Source organism: Nycticebus coucang, chromosome 9 (genome assembly GCF_027406575.1).
Source record: "Nycticebus coucang isolate mNycCou1 chromosome 9, mNycCou1.pri, whole genome shotgun sequence".
NCBI lineage: Eukaryota > Metazoa > Chordata > Mammalia > Primates > Lorisidae > Nycticebus > Nycticebus coucang.
The window spans coordinates 35,918,370-35,935,796 of record NC_069788.1 but is presented as its reverse complement, the minus strand read 5'-3'; the positions used below and the strand labels follow the sequence as shown (position 1 = coordinate 35,935,796).

General features: G+C 48.7%; 1 protein-coding gene and 1 pseudogene across 1 annotated transcript in view; both read left to right on the top strand.

The window, feature by feature from the left end:
* RSPH9 (radial spoke head component 9) overlaps positions 1 to 16,951 on the top strand; it is a 29,005-nt gene extending 12,054 nt beyond the window's left edge. Inside the window, exon 5 of the mRNA XM_053601557.1 lies at positions 16,732 to 16,951. Within this exon, the coding sequence (XP_053457532.1) occupies positions 16,732 to 16,892 (161 nt within the window). The 3' untranslated portion in view covers positions 16,893 to 16,951. The remainder of the gene's footprint in view (positions 1 to 16,731) is intronic.
* Positions 6,128 to 7,788, top strand: LOC128593509 (TBC1 domain family member 14-like; annotated as a pseudogene).
* Positions 16,952 to 17,427: the final 476 nt, after the last annotated feature.

Sequence of the window (17,427 nt, the reverse complement as noted above, 5' to 3'; positions counted from 1 at the left end):
TGAGCTGTGACGCCACAGCACTCTACCGAGGGCGACAAAGTGAGACTCTGTCTCTAAAAAAAACAAAGACAAAAAAATTCAGCTTCATGAGACTTCTTGTGCTACACAGCCCACCTGACCCAGGCATAAACCTAGCAGTTGCTGGCAGAGCCACCCAGACCTATTTTCCTTCCCTTGAGCTTCTCCAGTAGAGAAGAGTACATCCGCAGATGCTAACCTAAGCCAGGTGCCAGGTTCTAGGTAACTGGGGGCTAGCCCCAAGGCATGGACTCAGTGGTCCTTCCTTTTTCCCTCCCCATGTGGGGTGTTTCTGAGAATGAGAGGGATCCTATGACAATGGCAATGATACTAACTTATGAAAGCAATGACACTGCTTATTGCATACCAAGCTCTGTACTCAGCCCTTGCTATGCCTTATCTCATTTTAAACTTCAGAGCTAGCCTAAGAGGTGAATATTTTATTTCATTTTTTTGGGACAGAGTCTCACTATGTTGCCCTCGGTAGAGTCCTGTGGCGTCACAGCTCACAGCAACCTCCAACTGTAGCTGGGACTACAGGCACCTGTCACAATGCCTGGCTATTTTTGTTGTTGTTGTTGTTGTTGCAGTTGTCATTGTTGCTTTAGCTGGCCCAGGCGGGTTTGAACCCACCAGCCTCGGTGTATAGGGCTGGTGCCATAACCACTATGCTAAGAGCACCAAGCCTGAGGTGAATATTATTATTATTCCCATTTTGTAGGTGAAGAAACAAAGGCTCAGAAAGTTAAATTCAAGGACACAGTAAATGTTAGAGCAGGGGTCTCCAACCATTTTGGCACCAAGGACCAGTTTCATGGAAGATAATTTTCCCCTGGATGGGGTGTGGGGAGGGGATGGGACAGGAGGTGGAGCTTGGACAGTTATGTAAGCATTGGGGAGTGTCTGTAAAATATGGATGAAGCGTTTCTCAGTCACCTGCCACAGCAGAGTAGCCCTGTTCCTAACAGGCCACAGACCAGTATCCATCTGTGGCCTGGGAATTGGGGACCATAGTGTTAAGAGTGTTATACTCCAGGACGGCGCCTGTGGCTCAGTGAGTAGGGCGCCAGCCCCATATGCCGAGGGTGGCGGGTTCAAACCCAGCCCCTGCCAAACTGCAACCAAAAAATAGCCGGGCGTTGTGGCGGGCGCCTGTAGTCCCAGCTGCTTGGGAGGCTGAGGCAAGAGAATCGCGTAAGCCCAAGAGTTAGAGGTTGCTGTGAGCAGTGTGACGCCACGGCACTCTACCTGAGGGCGGTACAGTGAGACTCTGTCTCTACACACACACACAAAAAAAGAGTGTTATACTCCAGGAGTATGGTATTAACTGTGACGTCAAGTAGATGGTGTTTCCTTTTAAATACCAATGGGAGTGACAGGACCACAGGCACCCCTACCACTAGAGGAAAAACTAAGGAGCAATAAGCAGCCCAGATGGGCTGGAAGTCAGAATGGCTGTGGGATGGCAAGGGCTCTGGAATCAGGCAGCCTATGCTGGAATTCTGAATCACCTACTTACTAGCTATATGACTTTAAGCAAATCCCTCAATTTTCTTAGGCCTCAGTTTCCTTGTTTCTAAAAGGGGGAGATTGATATTTGTTACTTTATTTGATTGTTATGAAAATTAAATGAGTTCACTCATATATAAAATGCTTGTAACAGTGCCCAAGAAATGAGTAGGAATATAGGTATACGTTGTAGATATTATGGGTTTGGTTCCTGACCACTGCAATAAAGTGAACATCACAATGAAGTAAGTCATACAATTTTTGTTTTCCCAGTGCATATAAAAGTTATGTTTATACTATGCTATAGTCTATTAAGTATAAAATAGTATTATGTTTAAGAAAATTAGAAAGCTATGTTCATATCTTAATGAAAACATACTTTACTGCTAAAAAAGGCTAATGATCTGAGCCATAATCTGTTTGCTGGTGGAGAGTCTTTTTTTGGTGGTGAGACTTAGTGCTCAAGGCTACAACTGCTCAGAGTTGTGGTTGCTGAAAGCTGGAGAGGCTGTGGCAATTTCTTTTCTTTTCTTTCTTTTTTTTTTTTTTTGAGACAGACCCTCAAGCTGTTGCCCTGGGTAGAGTGCTGTGACATTACAGCTCACAGCAACCTCTAACTTCAGGGCTCAAGCGATTCTTTTGCCTCAGGCTCCCAAGTAGCTGGGACTACAGGTGCCCACCACAATGCCTGGCCATTTTTTGGTTTTAGCTGCCGTTTGGCAGGCCCAGGCTGGATTGGAACCTGCCAGCTCTGGTGTATGTGGCTGGCACCTTAGCCACTTCAGCTACAGGAGCCTGGCAATTTCTTAAAATAAGAAAACGGTGGAGTTTGACACTTCAATGGACTCTTCCTTTCATGAAAGATTTCTCTCTAAGCATGTGATGCCGCTTGATAGCATTTTACCCCCAGTAGAACTTCTTTCAAAATTGAAGTCAATCCTCTTAAATCCTGCCACTGCTTTATCAACTAAGTTTATGGAATATTCTAAGTCTTTTGTTGTCATTTCAACAATGTTCACAGCATCTCCACCAGGAGTAGATGCCATCTTAAGAAACCACTTTCTTTGTTCATTCATTAGAAGCAACTCCTTATTCATTCAAGTTTGATTATGAGATTGAAGCAATTCAGTGACATCTTTGGGCTTCACCTCTGATTCTAAAATAGTTCTCTTGCTATTTCACCACATTATCAGTTTTGTCCTCCATTGAACCTCTCAAAGTCATCCATGAGGGTTAGAATCAACTTCTTCCAAACTCCTGTTAATGATGATATTTTGACCTTGTCCCATGAATCACAAATGTTCTTAGTAGCATTCAGAACGGTGAATCTTTTCCAGAAGGTTTTCAATTCACTTTGTCCAGATCCATCAGAGGAATCACTATCTGTGGCAGCTATAGCCTCGTGAAATATGTATTTCTTAAAGCAATAAGACTTGGAAGTTGAAACTGCTCTTTGATCAATGGGCTGAAGAATGGGTGCTGTGTGTTAGCAGACATGAAAACAACATTCATCTCCTTGTACATCTCCATTGAAACTCTTGGGTGACTAGATGCATTGTCATTGAGCAGCAATATTTTGAAAGGAATCTTTTTTTTTTTCTGTAGGTCTCAATAGTGGGCTTAAAATATTCAATAAATCATGCTGTAAACAGATGTGCTGTCATCCAGGCTTTGCTGTTTCATTTATAAAGCACAGGAAGAGTTGGATTAGCATAATTCTTTTTTTTTTTTTGAGACAGAGTCTCACTGTGTCACCCTTGGTAGAGTGCCGTGGCGTCACAGCTCACAGCAACCTCAAACTCTTGGGCTTAAGTGATTCTTTTGCCTCAGCCTCCCAAGTAACTGGGACTATAGGCCCCCTGCCACAACGCCTGGCTAGTTGTTGTTGTTGTTGTCAATGTTGTTTAGCAGGCCTGGGCCAGGCTGAAACCTGCCAGCTCTGGTGTATGTGGCTGGTGCTGTAACCACTGAGCTACAGGCGCCGTGCCAAGGATTAGCATAATTCTTAAGAGCTCTAGGATTTTCTGAATGATAAATGAGCCCTGGCTTCAACTTGTACTTCTATGCTACAGAGATAGTGTCTTTCCTTAAACCTCATGAATTAACCTCTATTAGCTTCAGACCTTTTTTTTTCTTTTTTCCACCAGTAGAGTTCTGCTCTTCTAGCTTCAGACCTTTTTTTTTTTTTTTTGCAGCTGCTTCATCTCTCTCAGTCTTCATAGGATTGAAGAGAACTTGCTGTGGATTAGGCTTTGGTTTAAGGGAATGTGGCTGGTTTGCTCTTCCATATGGACCCTTAAAACTTTCTATCAGCCATCAGGCTGTTTCACTTTCTATCATTCTTGTGTTCACTGGAGTAGCACTTCTAATTTCCTTCAAAAACTTTTCCTTTGCATTCACAATTGTCTGGTGTGAAAGACTTTTTAGCCCCTCTCGGCCTTTGATATGCCTTCTTCACTAAGCTTAACCACTTCTAGCTTTTAATTTAAAGTGAGAAATTTGAAACCATTCCTTTCACTTGAACATTTACAGGCCATTTTATGCTTGTTAATTGAACGAATTTTAATATTGTTGTGTTTCAGGACATAGGGAGGCCCAAGGAGAGGGAGAGAAATGGGGAAATAGCTGGTTAGTGGAGCAGTCAGAACACATACAACACTTATCAAATAAGTTTACTGTCTTATAAAGGTGTTGTTTGCAGCACCCCCAAAACAATTACAAAAGTAACATCAAAGACCACTAATTCAGACTGCCACAACAGATATAATAATAAAGTTTGAAGGCTTGGTGCCCGTAGCACAGTGGTTATGGCACCAGCCACATACACTGAGGCTGGCAGGTTTGAACCCAGCCCGGGTTCAATGACAACTGTAACAAAAAATAGCCAGGCATTGTGGCAGGTGCCTATAGTCCCAGCTGCTTGGGAGGCCGAGGCAAGAGAATCACTTAAGTCTAAGAGTTTGAGGTGGCTGTGCGCTGTGACGCTACGGCACTCTACCGAGGACGACATAGTGAGACTCTTGTCTCAAAATAAATAAATAAATAAAATAAAAATAAAGTTTGAAATATTGTGAGAATTACCAAAGAGTGACACAGAAACACAGTGAGCACATGCTGTTGGTAAAATGGTGCTGATAGATGACATGAATCAGAATTGCTGCAAACCTTCCACTTGTCAAAAATGTAGCTCTGCCAAGCACATTAAAGTGAGGTGTACTTGTAATTACTATTTTTACAAACAGAAAGTGCTTAAAGATGAGTTGGGGCAAGTAGAGGAGGTCCTAGAAGGCCAGGGCAGTGTGAGCTGCAGTTGGTTCGTCAGCAGTGCTGTGATAATGAGGCAGCAGCGCACAGGTAGGCAAAGAAGGGTCCAGACAAGCCAGGCGTCAGGAGACCATTACAGGGCTACTGTAGTGCCCAGGCCCAGGCGATGGTCCTGCCACCAAGGAGTGGCCATTCTGGCCTCCACCACACAGGAACATTTAAGTCAAGCCACCCTGAGCAGGGCCAGTCCTACAGTGACAGATAAGAGAGGCTTCTGGACTAGTGAGGGGGATAAAGGAGGTTTATAGGGGTTGGGGCATTCCTCACTCTTCAGACACAATTCTCAGACTCCCTTTCTCTCTCCCGATTGCGTATCCTTCATTGATAAAGGGAGGCAGGGATGCAGTGGTGGTGGCAAGGTCTGTGGGGTAGGTCTATAGAAGTCCTCTAAATTCCTCTAATAGGGGAGCCCATCTCATCCTCTGAGTTGGAGTGTGTCTGGGAAGCCCTTTGCAGGCTTCTCACCTGCAGCTGGATGCTCCAGGGCTGATGGATGAGGCTCTCCCTTGTTCTGGATAATAGGGGCTGGTCCAGCAGCTCCTCTCCCCCCACGGAGCCTCATCCTCTGTGCAGTGAGAGAGGCTAATAGGGTCTTTCATAGTCAAGACCAAAGCCAGATAGATGGAACAGAGCCCAGCAAAGTCTTCCTAAGGGAACACCATCAGCCCTGTCTGCCATCTAGGGTCAAGAGGATCCAGGAGGCAGCTGTCTGTCCTTGCAGCAGAGGAAGCAAGATGCAGAGCTTTGGTGGTCTTCCTAAAGAGTGCTGGGGCTACCCTAATGTGTCCAGTCAACACGGAAATTCATTAGGCCTCTGGGAGGATCTGGGCCTGGGAGGGCGGTCAGCTCTAGCAGCCTGAGACCCTAGGCATGCTGCCTTAGTCATGGGTCTCAGGGCTGCCGGATCAGCTGCTGGCTGCACTTCCCTATCCACTCCAGCATGTGGCTTTGTCCTTGTTCCTGGAGCCTTGGGAGCTGAGAGCTTCTGGCATTTCTTATGGGTATGGGCCTAAGGGGAGGCAGGCTTCTGACCTTGCCTTGGAAAACCTGTCCACAGATTCAGAGCATCTAGGTCAGTGGTTCTCAACCTTCTTAATGCCGTCACCCTTTAATACAGTTCCTCATGTTGTGATGACCCCCAACCATAAAATTATTTTTGTTGCGGGGTCTGCGGTGCGCGTCCGGCTGCGGTGCTCCGCGGAGGGAGCGAGGAGGGAGGCTGGCCCTCCGCTGGGGCACGGAGCCGCCGGCCGCGCGCCTCTGAGGCCCCGGGTTCATGGAATAAGAAGACAAGGCTGGAAGACCTAGCAAGCCACCCTCTCCAAAGCAGAATGTGAGGAAGAATCTTGATTTTGAGCCACTTTCCACCACTGCTCTCATCCTCGAAGACAGACCAGCAAATCTCCCTGCAGAACCAGCTGACGAAGCTCAGAAACACAGACAACAGTAGGAAGAGATGGTGGTTCAGGCCAAAAAACGAGAAGTGAAAGAAGCCCAGCGGAGGAAAAAGCAGCTGGAAGAAAGGTGCGGAGTAGAGGAAAGCATTGGAAACGCTGTTCTTACTTGGAATAATGAAATTTTACCTAACTGGGAAACAATGTGGTGCTCTAGAAAAGTTCGAGATTTATGGTGGCAGGGAATCCCTCCAAGTGTGAGAGGCAAAGTCTGGAGCTTAGCCCTTGGCAACAAGTTAAATATCACCCAGGAGCTTTTTGACATCTGTCTTGCCCCTCTCCCTTGCCAAGGAGAGGTGGCGGTCCCTTCGCACAGGAGGTTCTGACGTGGAGAGGGAAGATGCTGGGTTTTCAGCAGCAGACAGAGAAGCTAGTCTGGAGCTTATTAAACTGGACATTTCTAGAACGTTTCCTAATCTCTGCATTTTCCAGCAAGGCGGTCCATACCATGACATGTTGCACGGTATTTTGGGTGCTTATACTTGCTACCTACGGGATGTGGGTTATGTTCAGGGCATGTCCTTTATAGCAGCAGTACTGATCTTGAACTTGGATACTGCAGATGCCTTTATTGCTTTTTCTAATCTTTTGAATAAACCCTGTCAAATGGCATTTTTCCGAGTGGATCATGGCCTTATGTTAATGTATTTTGCTGCATTTGAAGTATTCTTTGAAGAAAATTTGCCGAAATTATTATTTTTTTTTTTTTTAGAGACAGAGTCTCATTGTACCGCCCTCAGGTAGAGTGCTGTGGCGTCACACGGCTCACAGCAACCTCTAACTCTCGGGCTTACGCGATTCTCTTGCCTCAGCCTCCCGAGCAGCTGGGACTACAGGCGCCCGCCACAACGCCCGGCTATTTTTTTGTTGCAGTTTGGCCGGGGCTGGGTTTGAACCCGCCACCCTCGGCATATGGGGCCGGCGCCCTATTCACTGAGCCACAGGCGCCGCCCAATTTGCCAAAATTATTTGCTCATTTTAAGAAGAACAACTTAACTCCAGACATCTACCTAATTGATTGGATTTTTACCTTACATAGTAAATCTTTGCCCCTCGATCTGGCCTGTCGTATCTGGGATGTGTTCTGCCGAGATGGGGAAGAGTTCTTGTTCCGCACGGCCCTGGGCATCCTGAAGCTGTTTGAGGACATCCTGACGAAGATGGACTTCATCCACATGGCCCAGTTCCTGACCAGGCTGTCCAGGGACTTGCCTACAGAAGAGCTGTTTGCTTCCATTGCCACAGTTCAGATGCAAAGTCGGAATAAAAAGTGGGCTCAGGTATTGACTGCTCTGCAGAAAGACAGCAGAGAAATGGAGAAAGGGAGCCCATCCCTCAGACACTGAGGCTGCAGATGTGACTCGTGTTCAACATGGAGGCAGTGCTCCAGAGGCACCCGTCTTGTTTCAGACTGACACCAGGCAATCGAGAAGAATCGGCCTCTTCTTGATTCCTAACCCTGGAAACACTGGAGTTGGCCTTAAACAAAACAAACAGAAAAAACTTCTAAAGAATTAAACCAAGGCTTAGCCTTAAGAAGCTCAGTGAACGATGCCCTGGTGTTGGCCACAGCCAGTCACTATGTTTTCTGCATGGTTTAAAGATAGGGCAGTGGCTAACTTCCTCCCCTCCTTTATTTCAGCAGAAGTTAATTAAATTGTCATGCTTTTATGTCAACAACTGGAAAGTACATTACAACCTTTCTTACCCAGGAGCCTGCATGAGAAATGTTATTTGGAAGACCTAAGAGATGTTATTGGTTCATACTTACATATTTTAGATTAAAAGGAGATTGAGTTATGGAGGTAAGCTTTCCAAACCTGGAGATTATGTTCCTAAAACTCACCTGGCAAAGACTGCACTAAAGGAAAGCAGGCTCTCTGAGGCAGGTACTGAGTGCTCCCTGGGAATCAGCCCAACCTGCGGGTTGGCATTTTATCACGTTGCCTTGACAAAATTATAGCAGAAACGCTGAAATGAACACTGAGGTTCCAGTGGGAACCTGCTCCCTGAAAGCTCACTCCTTGCATCTGCTGAGCAAGGGTGGAAAGTTTGAGCAGGAGGAGCTATTTGCAAAGAAGGCCTGTTGCAATACAGACAGATTTACCAGTTGATGGAAAACAGAAGGGCAACAGCCCCGCTTTGAGTAAAATGCTGGGGAAAGAGAATGTGGAGACTTGCCCCTCTTACACCCTACCTGTTTTCATGGAGGTTGGATTGTAGTGGTGCAGCCTGTGGAATCAGCACGTGTGCACACACACACACATCCTGGAAGGCTGCTCCTGTGCTCTAAGAATGTTCTCCTTTGCCTCTGTCCCCTGAGCAGCTGGATCAGTCCTAAGTGCCAGTGAGTCCCTCCTTGCACTTTTGGCTTTAGAATAAGTGCTTCCTAACCTGCTGTAGAGGTGAGGCAACATGCATCTGACAGCCCAGTCAGAACGCTCAGTATCTGGACCATCAGCGCTTTCCCATTTGAGCTGGTTTTTCCAAGGTCATTGGCGAATTTTATGTTCTAGCTTTTCCTTGGCTCATTTTGAGAACTTTGTATAAGAACTTTTGCTATCCAAATTCACAGAAATGAACAGTTTTTGCAGAGAATAGCGTAAATGGTGGGCTAGTGTCTGTGGAAGCAGGTTCTGACATGATGTAACCAGCTGGTCTTTGGGAGTGCCCGGCAGAGCAGGTTTGGGGGACACAGTGAGCTGTGCAAGATTGCCTCAGTGTGGTCTGCACTCTACAGCCCCACAGGGAGCACCCCCATGCTGATCTAGTTTCTGACCTTGAGGAGTCTTTGGCTCTTTCAATATAGCATGCAATGGGGGATGGGCTGGGGAGTAAAGCCTCACTGTGGCATTATTTTTCTAGGTTTTCTTTTTCTGCCGTACTGCTAATGACTCTTGTAGGTTCAGTAACAAGTTGCCGACCCAGGGGTCATCCTCATGCCTTTCATCTCAACTCTGAACCGAGTGCCATTTGTCCTGGAATCTCCTTTCTTCCCCTTCTATTCTCAACTGACTTTCCAGGGAGGTTGCTGAGCACCATGGACACCTTTCTGCCTCAGCCTTTAAATGCTGACTCGCCTACCCTCTTGGAGGAGGCGTCCTGTCTTCACTGGAGGTCTTGGCAGCCTCCAGACCTAGCCATTTTCTTTTTTTTTTTTTTTTTAAGAGACAGAGTTTCACTCCATTGCCCTCCGTAGAGTGCCGTGGCGTCTCACAGCTCACAGCTCACAGCAACCTCCAACTCCTGGGCTTAGGCAATTCTCCTGCCTCAGCCTCCCGAGTAGCTGGGACTACAGACGCCCGCCACAATGCCCGGCTATTTTTTTTTTTTTTTTTTGTTGCAGTTTGGCCGGGGCTGGGTTTGAACCCGCTACCCTCGGTATATGGGGCCGGCGCCCTGCTCACTGAGCCACAGGCGCCACCCGACCTAGCCATTTTCTGACATCTAGATGCTGAATGTAACCCAGACTGAGCTGGGCTGGGGTGGTGGTGGTGTGGGCCACCTGAGCCCTGTGCACCGTCGCTCCTTGCAAATGTACTTATTTTTGTTCCATGATGTGGGTGTTTGGTTCTTTAAAGATGTATATATTTTCTTACTGTACATAAAGATGTTCCTTAAGTCGTACAGAAAGAGATGCAACAAGGGGCCTGTACAGCTTGTTCAGAATGCAGTTATAAACTTTGTGTGTATTCAAAACTCCAGCTCTTAGCATTTCTTGTCAAGCAGTTTGACATAGATCCTTTTGGATAGTACCACGTATGCATTAAGTCCTTAAACAGAATTCTTTGTCAATCTGGAATGTACACCACATCTGGAGTTCAGAAGAGGATTTTTTTTTTTTTTTGAGACAGAGTCTCAAGCTGTTACCCTGCGCCGAGTGCCGTGGCATCACAGCTCACAGCAAACTCTTGGGCTTAAGCGATTCTCCTGCCTCAGCCTCCCAAGTAGCTGGGACTACAGGTGCCGACCACAACGCCTGGCTATTTTTGTTGTTGTTGTTGCCATTGTTACTGTTGCTTTCTAGCTGGCCCAGTCTGGGTTTGAACCCACCAGCTTTGGTGTACGTGGCCGGTGCCTTACCCACTGAGCTACGGGCGCTGCCCAGAAGAGGTTTTTATGACCTGTTCTGGGATTATATGAGGTCTTGCTAGTTCAGTGCATCCTCTTCAGAGGCCAGAAACTTCCGAGTCGCCGTCCAGGGTCACTCAGTCCCTTCCCACAGAGGCTGCCTTGGGGCGTGGAGTCGTGCCTCTCTTTCTGTGTCATTGCTAAGGCCACCTGGGAACAGACGCTGCCATGCTGTGCTTGGAAAGTCTGCATATTCTACTTCAAATGCCCGTGGCTTTGGAGTCTCAGACTTCAGCCCGGGACTGTTGCGGCTTGTGTGCGAAGGCGAGCACCACGTCTCCCCAGTCACTGAGCTCTCCTGTAGAAACACTGTTCTTTCACAAGAGACTTTTTAACTGCTCAGTTTTTGACTATTTTAAATAGTTTGCCGAAAACTTATAACACTTGCTACATATCATGTTTTAATTGGCTTGTACAGTTAACCTTTTATTTAGTAAAGTATCTAAGTAGGACTTTTTTGGATTGTAAATAATGTGGTTTTATTAAATAAAAGTCATATAAAATTGTTAAAAAAATTATTTTTGTTGCTACTTCATAACTGTAATTTTGCTACTGTTATGAATCGTGATGTAAATATCTGATATGCAGGATGGTCTTAGGCGACTCCTGTGAAAGGGTCAAAGGGGTCGCGACCCACAGGTTGAGAACCGCTGCTCTAGGTCTTCCTTCAGTTCCTTCCTTCCCTTCTAGGCCCAGCTTTTTCTTAGGGTTTGGTAGGGTGTGTGTGTGTTTGTGGCTGGTCAGGGGAGAGCAGGCAGCCCTAATTTTTCTTCCAGACCCCCTTCTTATTAGCCAGGGAAAGAGCAGAATGAGCTGCTGGGAGGCTGCACTGCCAGGCAGAAAGTGGCTGGGCTAGGCTGCTAAGTGAGTACAAAACCTCACGGAAGAGTTCCCTGGGACACCTGGACTGGCTAGAGGGATGGGACTTGGCAGCTGTGTTTTGCCCAGGTAGGATCGGGGTTTCCTTTTGGATCTGAGGCAATTGTTTTTTCTTTTTTTCGACAGAGTCTCACTGTGTGACCCTGGGTAGAGTGCTATGACGTCACAGCTCACAGCAACCTCAAACTCTTGGGCTTAAGCAATTCTCTTGCCTCAGCCCCCTAAGTAGCTGGGACTAGAGGTGCTCACCACAACGCCTGGCTATTGTTTTTGTTACAGCTGTCATTGTTGTTTAGCTGGCCCAGGCCAGGTTCAAACCCGCCACCCTCTGTGCATGTGTGCTACAGTGTATCTGAGGCAATTGTTCAGCATGACTTTGTGTCACCTCTGAGCAGGTCTGGTTTTAGGTTGGTGCTGCCCCTGGAACCCCTGCTCTCTGCGCCTATGGACTAGGCCAGAAATTAGCAGCTTGTCCATATGCCAGCCTTGGTTAGAAAGGAGAGGGAGGGACTTTGCCCGGGGCCATTAACGTCCTCATGAGCTGTCATGCCGTGCCCTACGATCTGCAGTTTTGAGGGAGTGGGTAGCTTCAGGGGCCACCACCTAGCCCTAAAGTAGCAGGACCACCCTCCCGGTGGATACAGGGCAACAGCTAAGAGTTTTCCAATCTTGGGCTACAGCCGGGTGACACAGATAGACCCTAGGTCAGGAGGCCAGGTTTCTAGCTAGCATTCTGCCCTTCAATGCTTCTCAGCTGTTCACTCCATCCGTAAATAGCCACTGAGAAGCTACTGCATGCCAGATGCTTGTGATGCCCTCAAAACAGGACAGACTCCTCCCTTGCCTCACAGAAGCACAAAGGTTTGAGAAGATCAAATGAAACAGGATGGAAAGGGGAAATATAAAGTAGAAAGTGCCTTACAAATGGGGTCTTTAGTTTCCTGGGAAGCTGAGCAAGAGGGCAGGAGGGCCATGTTCTTCTCCTTGCTGGACTCCAGACTGGATGGAGCAGAGGTCCCACGAACTGCCAGGTGCAGACTGGGGCTCCAGCACAACAAAGTTCTTAGCAGCAATTCTCAGTTCAGGCAGCAGAGGGCAGCAAGGGGCCCAGCTGCCAGTCTGGAAAAGGCCCTGGGAAGCTTGTGGTGCTTACCATTTAGGAAAGGGGAGGAGAGGAAGGGTCAGTGAGACAGGAACATTGAGGGGTAGAGAACATAGTGCCCAGGGCCAGCCTTCTCTTGGGGTGTATGCTGGTGGGTTTTCCTGCCCCTGGCCCTTGGAAACCTGATGGGTAAAGTGCTTAGCCTTCTGGGCCAGGGAGCTTGGTCATTAATTTGATAGGAGACTGGCAGTAGGAGGGCTTCATGCTCCCTCTGCTGTCCCCAGCCCTCTAGGGGGTTTGACTTTACTTTGTGGCCACACTAGGGAATGGGGTGGATCCCCCCCTACACTGGGAACCCAGGGCCATTTTCTTACGTGACAAAATTTTCTTTTGGTGCCAATCTGAGAGGGTTTAAGCCATCTGTTGCCCCTAGACAACCCCTATCCTCATCCTGGCCCGCTCTCTCCCTTGTCTTTGCTGCCTTCCTGGATTGCAGAATATAATTTAAAGTACACCCTAGCCTGACCTTGCCACACACCAAGGTAGGTGAGACTCCTGGGGCTCAGGAAATCCAGGGCCTCCTTCCAGTGCCAAGAGGTCCCTTTCCTGATGTACCAGCTTTTGTCCCACACATCCTCAAAACATAGATGGTCTGGAGAGGAGTGGCTGCTGAGGGCAAGAAGGGCGGTTTGGGGAGAATTGGGAGCGAGCTGAAGCACCAGAGCTGCTGGGGCTTTTCTCCTGAATATTAGAGGAGGTGATGACAGGTGACTGGGCTTAGCCTTTTCAACAGTTGCAGTAAGAAAGTGGGTGGAAGTCACACCAAGTGCCTGACTCCTCAGGTAGATGCTATGTAACTCATGGCACGTTAACAATCTGTTTCCTGGGTGACCAACGGAGCCAGGGATGATCAGAATGTGACGGGAACACGAAGGAGGGAAAGGGGGGAAGCAGTGCTGTCTGCTGGCTGGCCCCTCACATGCCACTAGCACCCTTCAGCCTGTTTGCCACTGCCCTTCCGCCCTGGTGGGGACACTGTATCTCTCTCTAGCACCCTTGCCAGTTCCTCCTTGCCTTCTGGATGGAAGCCATTGTCCAAGACCCCTCTGCTCCTTATCTACTGGAGGTTAAGAGGTGGTCAAACCCTAGGGCAAGCAGGCTGGGTGGGAGGACAGGTTAGGACCCAGTCCTTGCTCAGGTGCTGACAACAATGGACTGACAGTAGGGTCTTGGGAAGGGGGAATCTGGGATTCCATTCTGTCCAGGCCATTTGGCCCAGGCAGGCTGCAAGACACACCCCTTGGGCAGTCAGAGAGGAATGACAGCCTGGTCTTTCTTAGTTCAAGGGTCTATGTGACTGTAGGCTCCAAGGCAGGAAGGGACTGTATTTCTATGGACTGGTAAGGTGACTAAGGGAGGGAACACTTCTTGGACCTGTGCATCTTGCCAAAGGTTGAAAGCAGCGGAGCAGGAACAATTTGTCAGATTCCCACCCTCATCACCCTCAGGCAATCCGTTTTCTGGAGATGTATGATGAGAAAAGTAGCAGGCAAAAAAAAAAAAAAAAAGAGAGAGAAAAGTAGCAGGCTAGGGCTTCTTGAACTCTGAGGAGGGCGGGTCTGAGAGGTAGAAAGCTTCAGGTGCCCAAGGAGAAAAGCCGTTAAGAGCCTAGGGAAGGGCGGCACCTGTGGCTCAGTGAGTAGGATGCCGGCCCCGTATGCTGAGGGTGGCGGGTTCAAACCCAGCCCCAGACAAACTGCAACAGAAAAATAGTCGGGCGTTGTGGCGGGCGCCTGTAGTCCCAGCTGCTCGGGAGGCTGAGGCAAGAGAATTGCGTAAACCCAAGAGTTAGAGGTTGCTGTGAGCCGTGTGACGCCACGGCACTCTACCGAAGGCGGTACATTGAGACTCTGTCTCTACAAAAAACAAACAAAAAAAAGAGCCTAGGGAAATACTTTCCCTTCCTGGGGGCGGTGCTCCAGCCAGAGCCCTGGTAACACAGACTCTACCTTTTTTTGAGACAAGAGCCTCAAGCTGTTGCCCTGGGTAGAGTGCCATGGCATCACACAACTCACAGCAACCTCCAACTCCTGGGTTCAAGCGATTCTCCTGCCTCTGCCTCCCAAGTAGCTGGGACTACAGGCGCCTGCCACAACGCCCGGCTATTTTTTGGTTGCAGCCATCATTGTTGTTTGGCTGTTCCAGGCTGGATTTGAACCCGCCAGCTCAGGTGTATGTGGCTGGCGCTTTAGCCGCTTGAGCCACAGGCACCAAGCCAACTCTACTTTTTTTTTTTGAGACAGAGTCCCACTATGTTGTCCTCGGTAGAGTGCTGTGGTGTCACAACTCACAGCAACCCCAAACTGTTGGGCCTAGGTGATTCTCTTGCCTCAGCCTCCCAGGTAGCTGGGACTACAGGTGCCCACAACACCGGGCTACTTTTTTTGTTGTTGTTATAGTTGTCATTGATGATTTTAGCTGACCTGGGCTGGGTTTGAACCTGCCAGCCTCGGTGTTTGTGGCCGGCGCCCTACCCATTGAGCTATGGAAGCCGTCAGGGACTCTACTTCTACTTTTTTTTTTTTTTTTTAGAGACAGTCTTTATTGTCCTTGGTAGAGTGCTGTTGCATCACAGCTCACAGCAACCACCAACTCTTGGGCTTAGGCGATTCTCTTGCTTCAGCTTCCTGAGTAGCTGGGACTGCACACAATGCCCAGCTATGTTTTGCTGCAGTTTGGCAGGGGCCAGTTTGAACCCGCCACCCTCGATATAAGGGGCTAGTGCCCTACCCACTGAGCCACAAGCACTAGCCAGGACTCTACTTGATGCTGTCTGGCAGGCAGGGTGGGCCAGGGGAGCTCACCCAAGTCTGCACTGTGGCATACATGGTGGCACTTAGTGCTGGCTACTGCACAGTGCTAAGGTGAGCTCTGAGATGGTTTTTTCCTGGGTCAGGCCAGAGGAAGCTGACCTACGTATCAGAAAACTCTGGTTTTGACCTGGGGGTAGGTAACTACACCCCGAGCAGAGCTAAGCAGCCATGAGGGTCACAGGTTACTGGCAGTCAGGTTTCTCAGCAGGGTAGCCCCTGGTGGGTAAGGACTAAACTGTGAAGCTATTGGGTGTGGACTAACCAGGGTGGGCCATGGTGGGAGGTGGCCTGCGGGAAGCTGGGGCAGCAGGAGCCAAGCAGTCGGGCTGAACTGGCAGCTGATGAAGGCTTCAGAGCAGCTCTCAGCGCATGGCTGGCTGGTCCAACACTAAAACCTTCAAAGTGTTTGCCTTTCTGGCTGGGCCGGGAGAGGCCCCAGTGCGCAGGGGAATAGAAGCCCCAGATCTGCATCCAGAGGCGATTTTCCCAGGCTCCTTCCTCCCACACAGAGGCTCCCTCCCTTGGTTCTGGAGCTGGATCAGGCCCTTCCAGCCAAGTCCTCATGGCTGCACAACTCAGCCCCAGGCTGGGCTGCTCCTGTCTAGGAGAGCAAAATTGAGGGCAGAACCCAGGATAGACAAAGGCTCATTAGCAGCAGCCCAAGTCTCCTCCCCCTTAGGATGGCTCCCAGTCTTCCAGTGGCCAAAAAGGACCAGTGAGCTGAGAAGGCCTGAATTGGCCAAATGTCTGTAATACGGGGTGTCCATAAAGTTCATGTGCAATTTAAAATAGTTAGCTGTGGCTCTGAAACTATGAGGCCAACTATTTTAAATTGCACATGGACTTTATGGACACCCTGTATTTGAAAACCCTGGTTGAGTCTAATCCATCTCAGAGCAGAGGCTTCTGGGACTTAGGAAGAGAGAGGAAAATGGCAAGTAGGGGCAAACCACACTGGAAGTAAACGTCACTGGCAATTACCCCTGGTTCAGGGTGAGAGAACCTGGAGAGTCTCTCCTGGCCCAGCCTGACTCCCTTCTGCCTGTGGATTCAGCCTCTTTTGCCACTCGACCTTTAGCTAGACTTGCTGACATGAACAAAACTGACTGGTTTGAGTTTCACCTCTTTTCCTTTGCCCTTTCTCTGGACATGATTTTTTTTTTTTTGTGGTTTTTGGCCGGGGCTGGGTTTGAACCCACCACCTCCGGCATATGGGACCAGCGCCCTATTCCTTGAGCCACAGGTGCTGCCCTCTCTGGACGTGATTTTAATGAGCAGTGAAATAGATATCAGGAGTATAGTGCCCGAATAATTTGTCTTCTTTTGCCCTGTGGAACCTTAGCACCCAGGTCTGGCTGCCCAGTGAGTCACCTTTGCACAAATGGCAGAGCTCTTGGCTTCAGCAGTACCAGGGCTCACCTCCTGCCTATCTTTTCTGCAGGGTCCTGGAGCATCCAGATGGAGAGAGGCAACGCTTTGGTGGTGCTGCGCAGCCTGCTCTGGCCTGGCCTCACCTTCTACCATGCTCCCCGCACCAGGAACTACGGCTATATCTATGTGGGCACTGGTGAGAAGAACATAGACTTGCCCTTCATGCTGTAGGATGGGGCCAGCCTGGATATTTTTTATGTAGAGTCTAAGCATTATTTTCATAAATTTCAGTGAACTGGGCCTGTTTGTTCTGTCCTGACTCCCTTTGGTTCCAGGTTCTAAGGAGAGGTCCACTGAGGCAGAAAACCCATCTCTAGAGCAAGTGGGTGAGGGTTGGAACATGCTAACAAAAGAGATACCAGGGCCAGGCTCAGTGACTCATGCCTGTAACTGCAGCATTTTGGGAGGCCAAGGTGGGATGACTGCTTGAGCCCAGGAGTTTGAGACCAGATTGGGCAACACAGCAAGATACCATCTCTACAAAATATAAAAAAATTTAGGCTCGGCACTCGTAGCTCAGCAGTTAGGGTGCTGACCACATACACTGGAATTGGTGGGTTCGAACCCAGCCTGGGCCTGCTAAACAATGACAACTGTGAAAACAAAACAAAACAAAAAAAATAGCTGGGTGTTGTGATGGGTGCCAGTAGTCCTAGCTACTTGGGAGGCTGAGGCAAGAGAATCGCTTAAGCCCAACAGTTTGAGG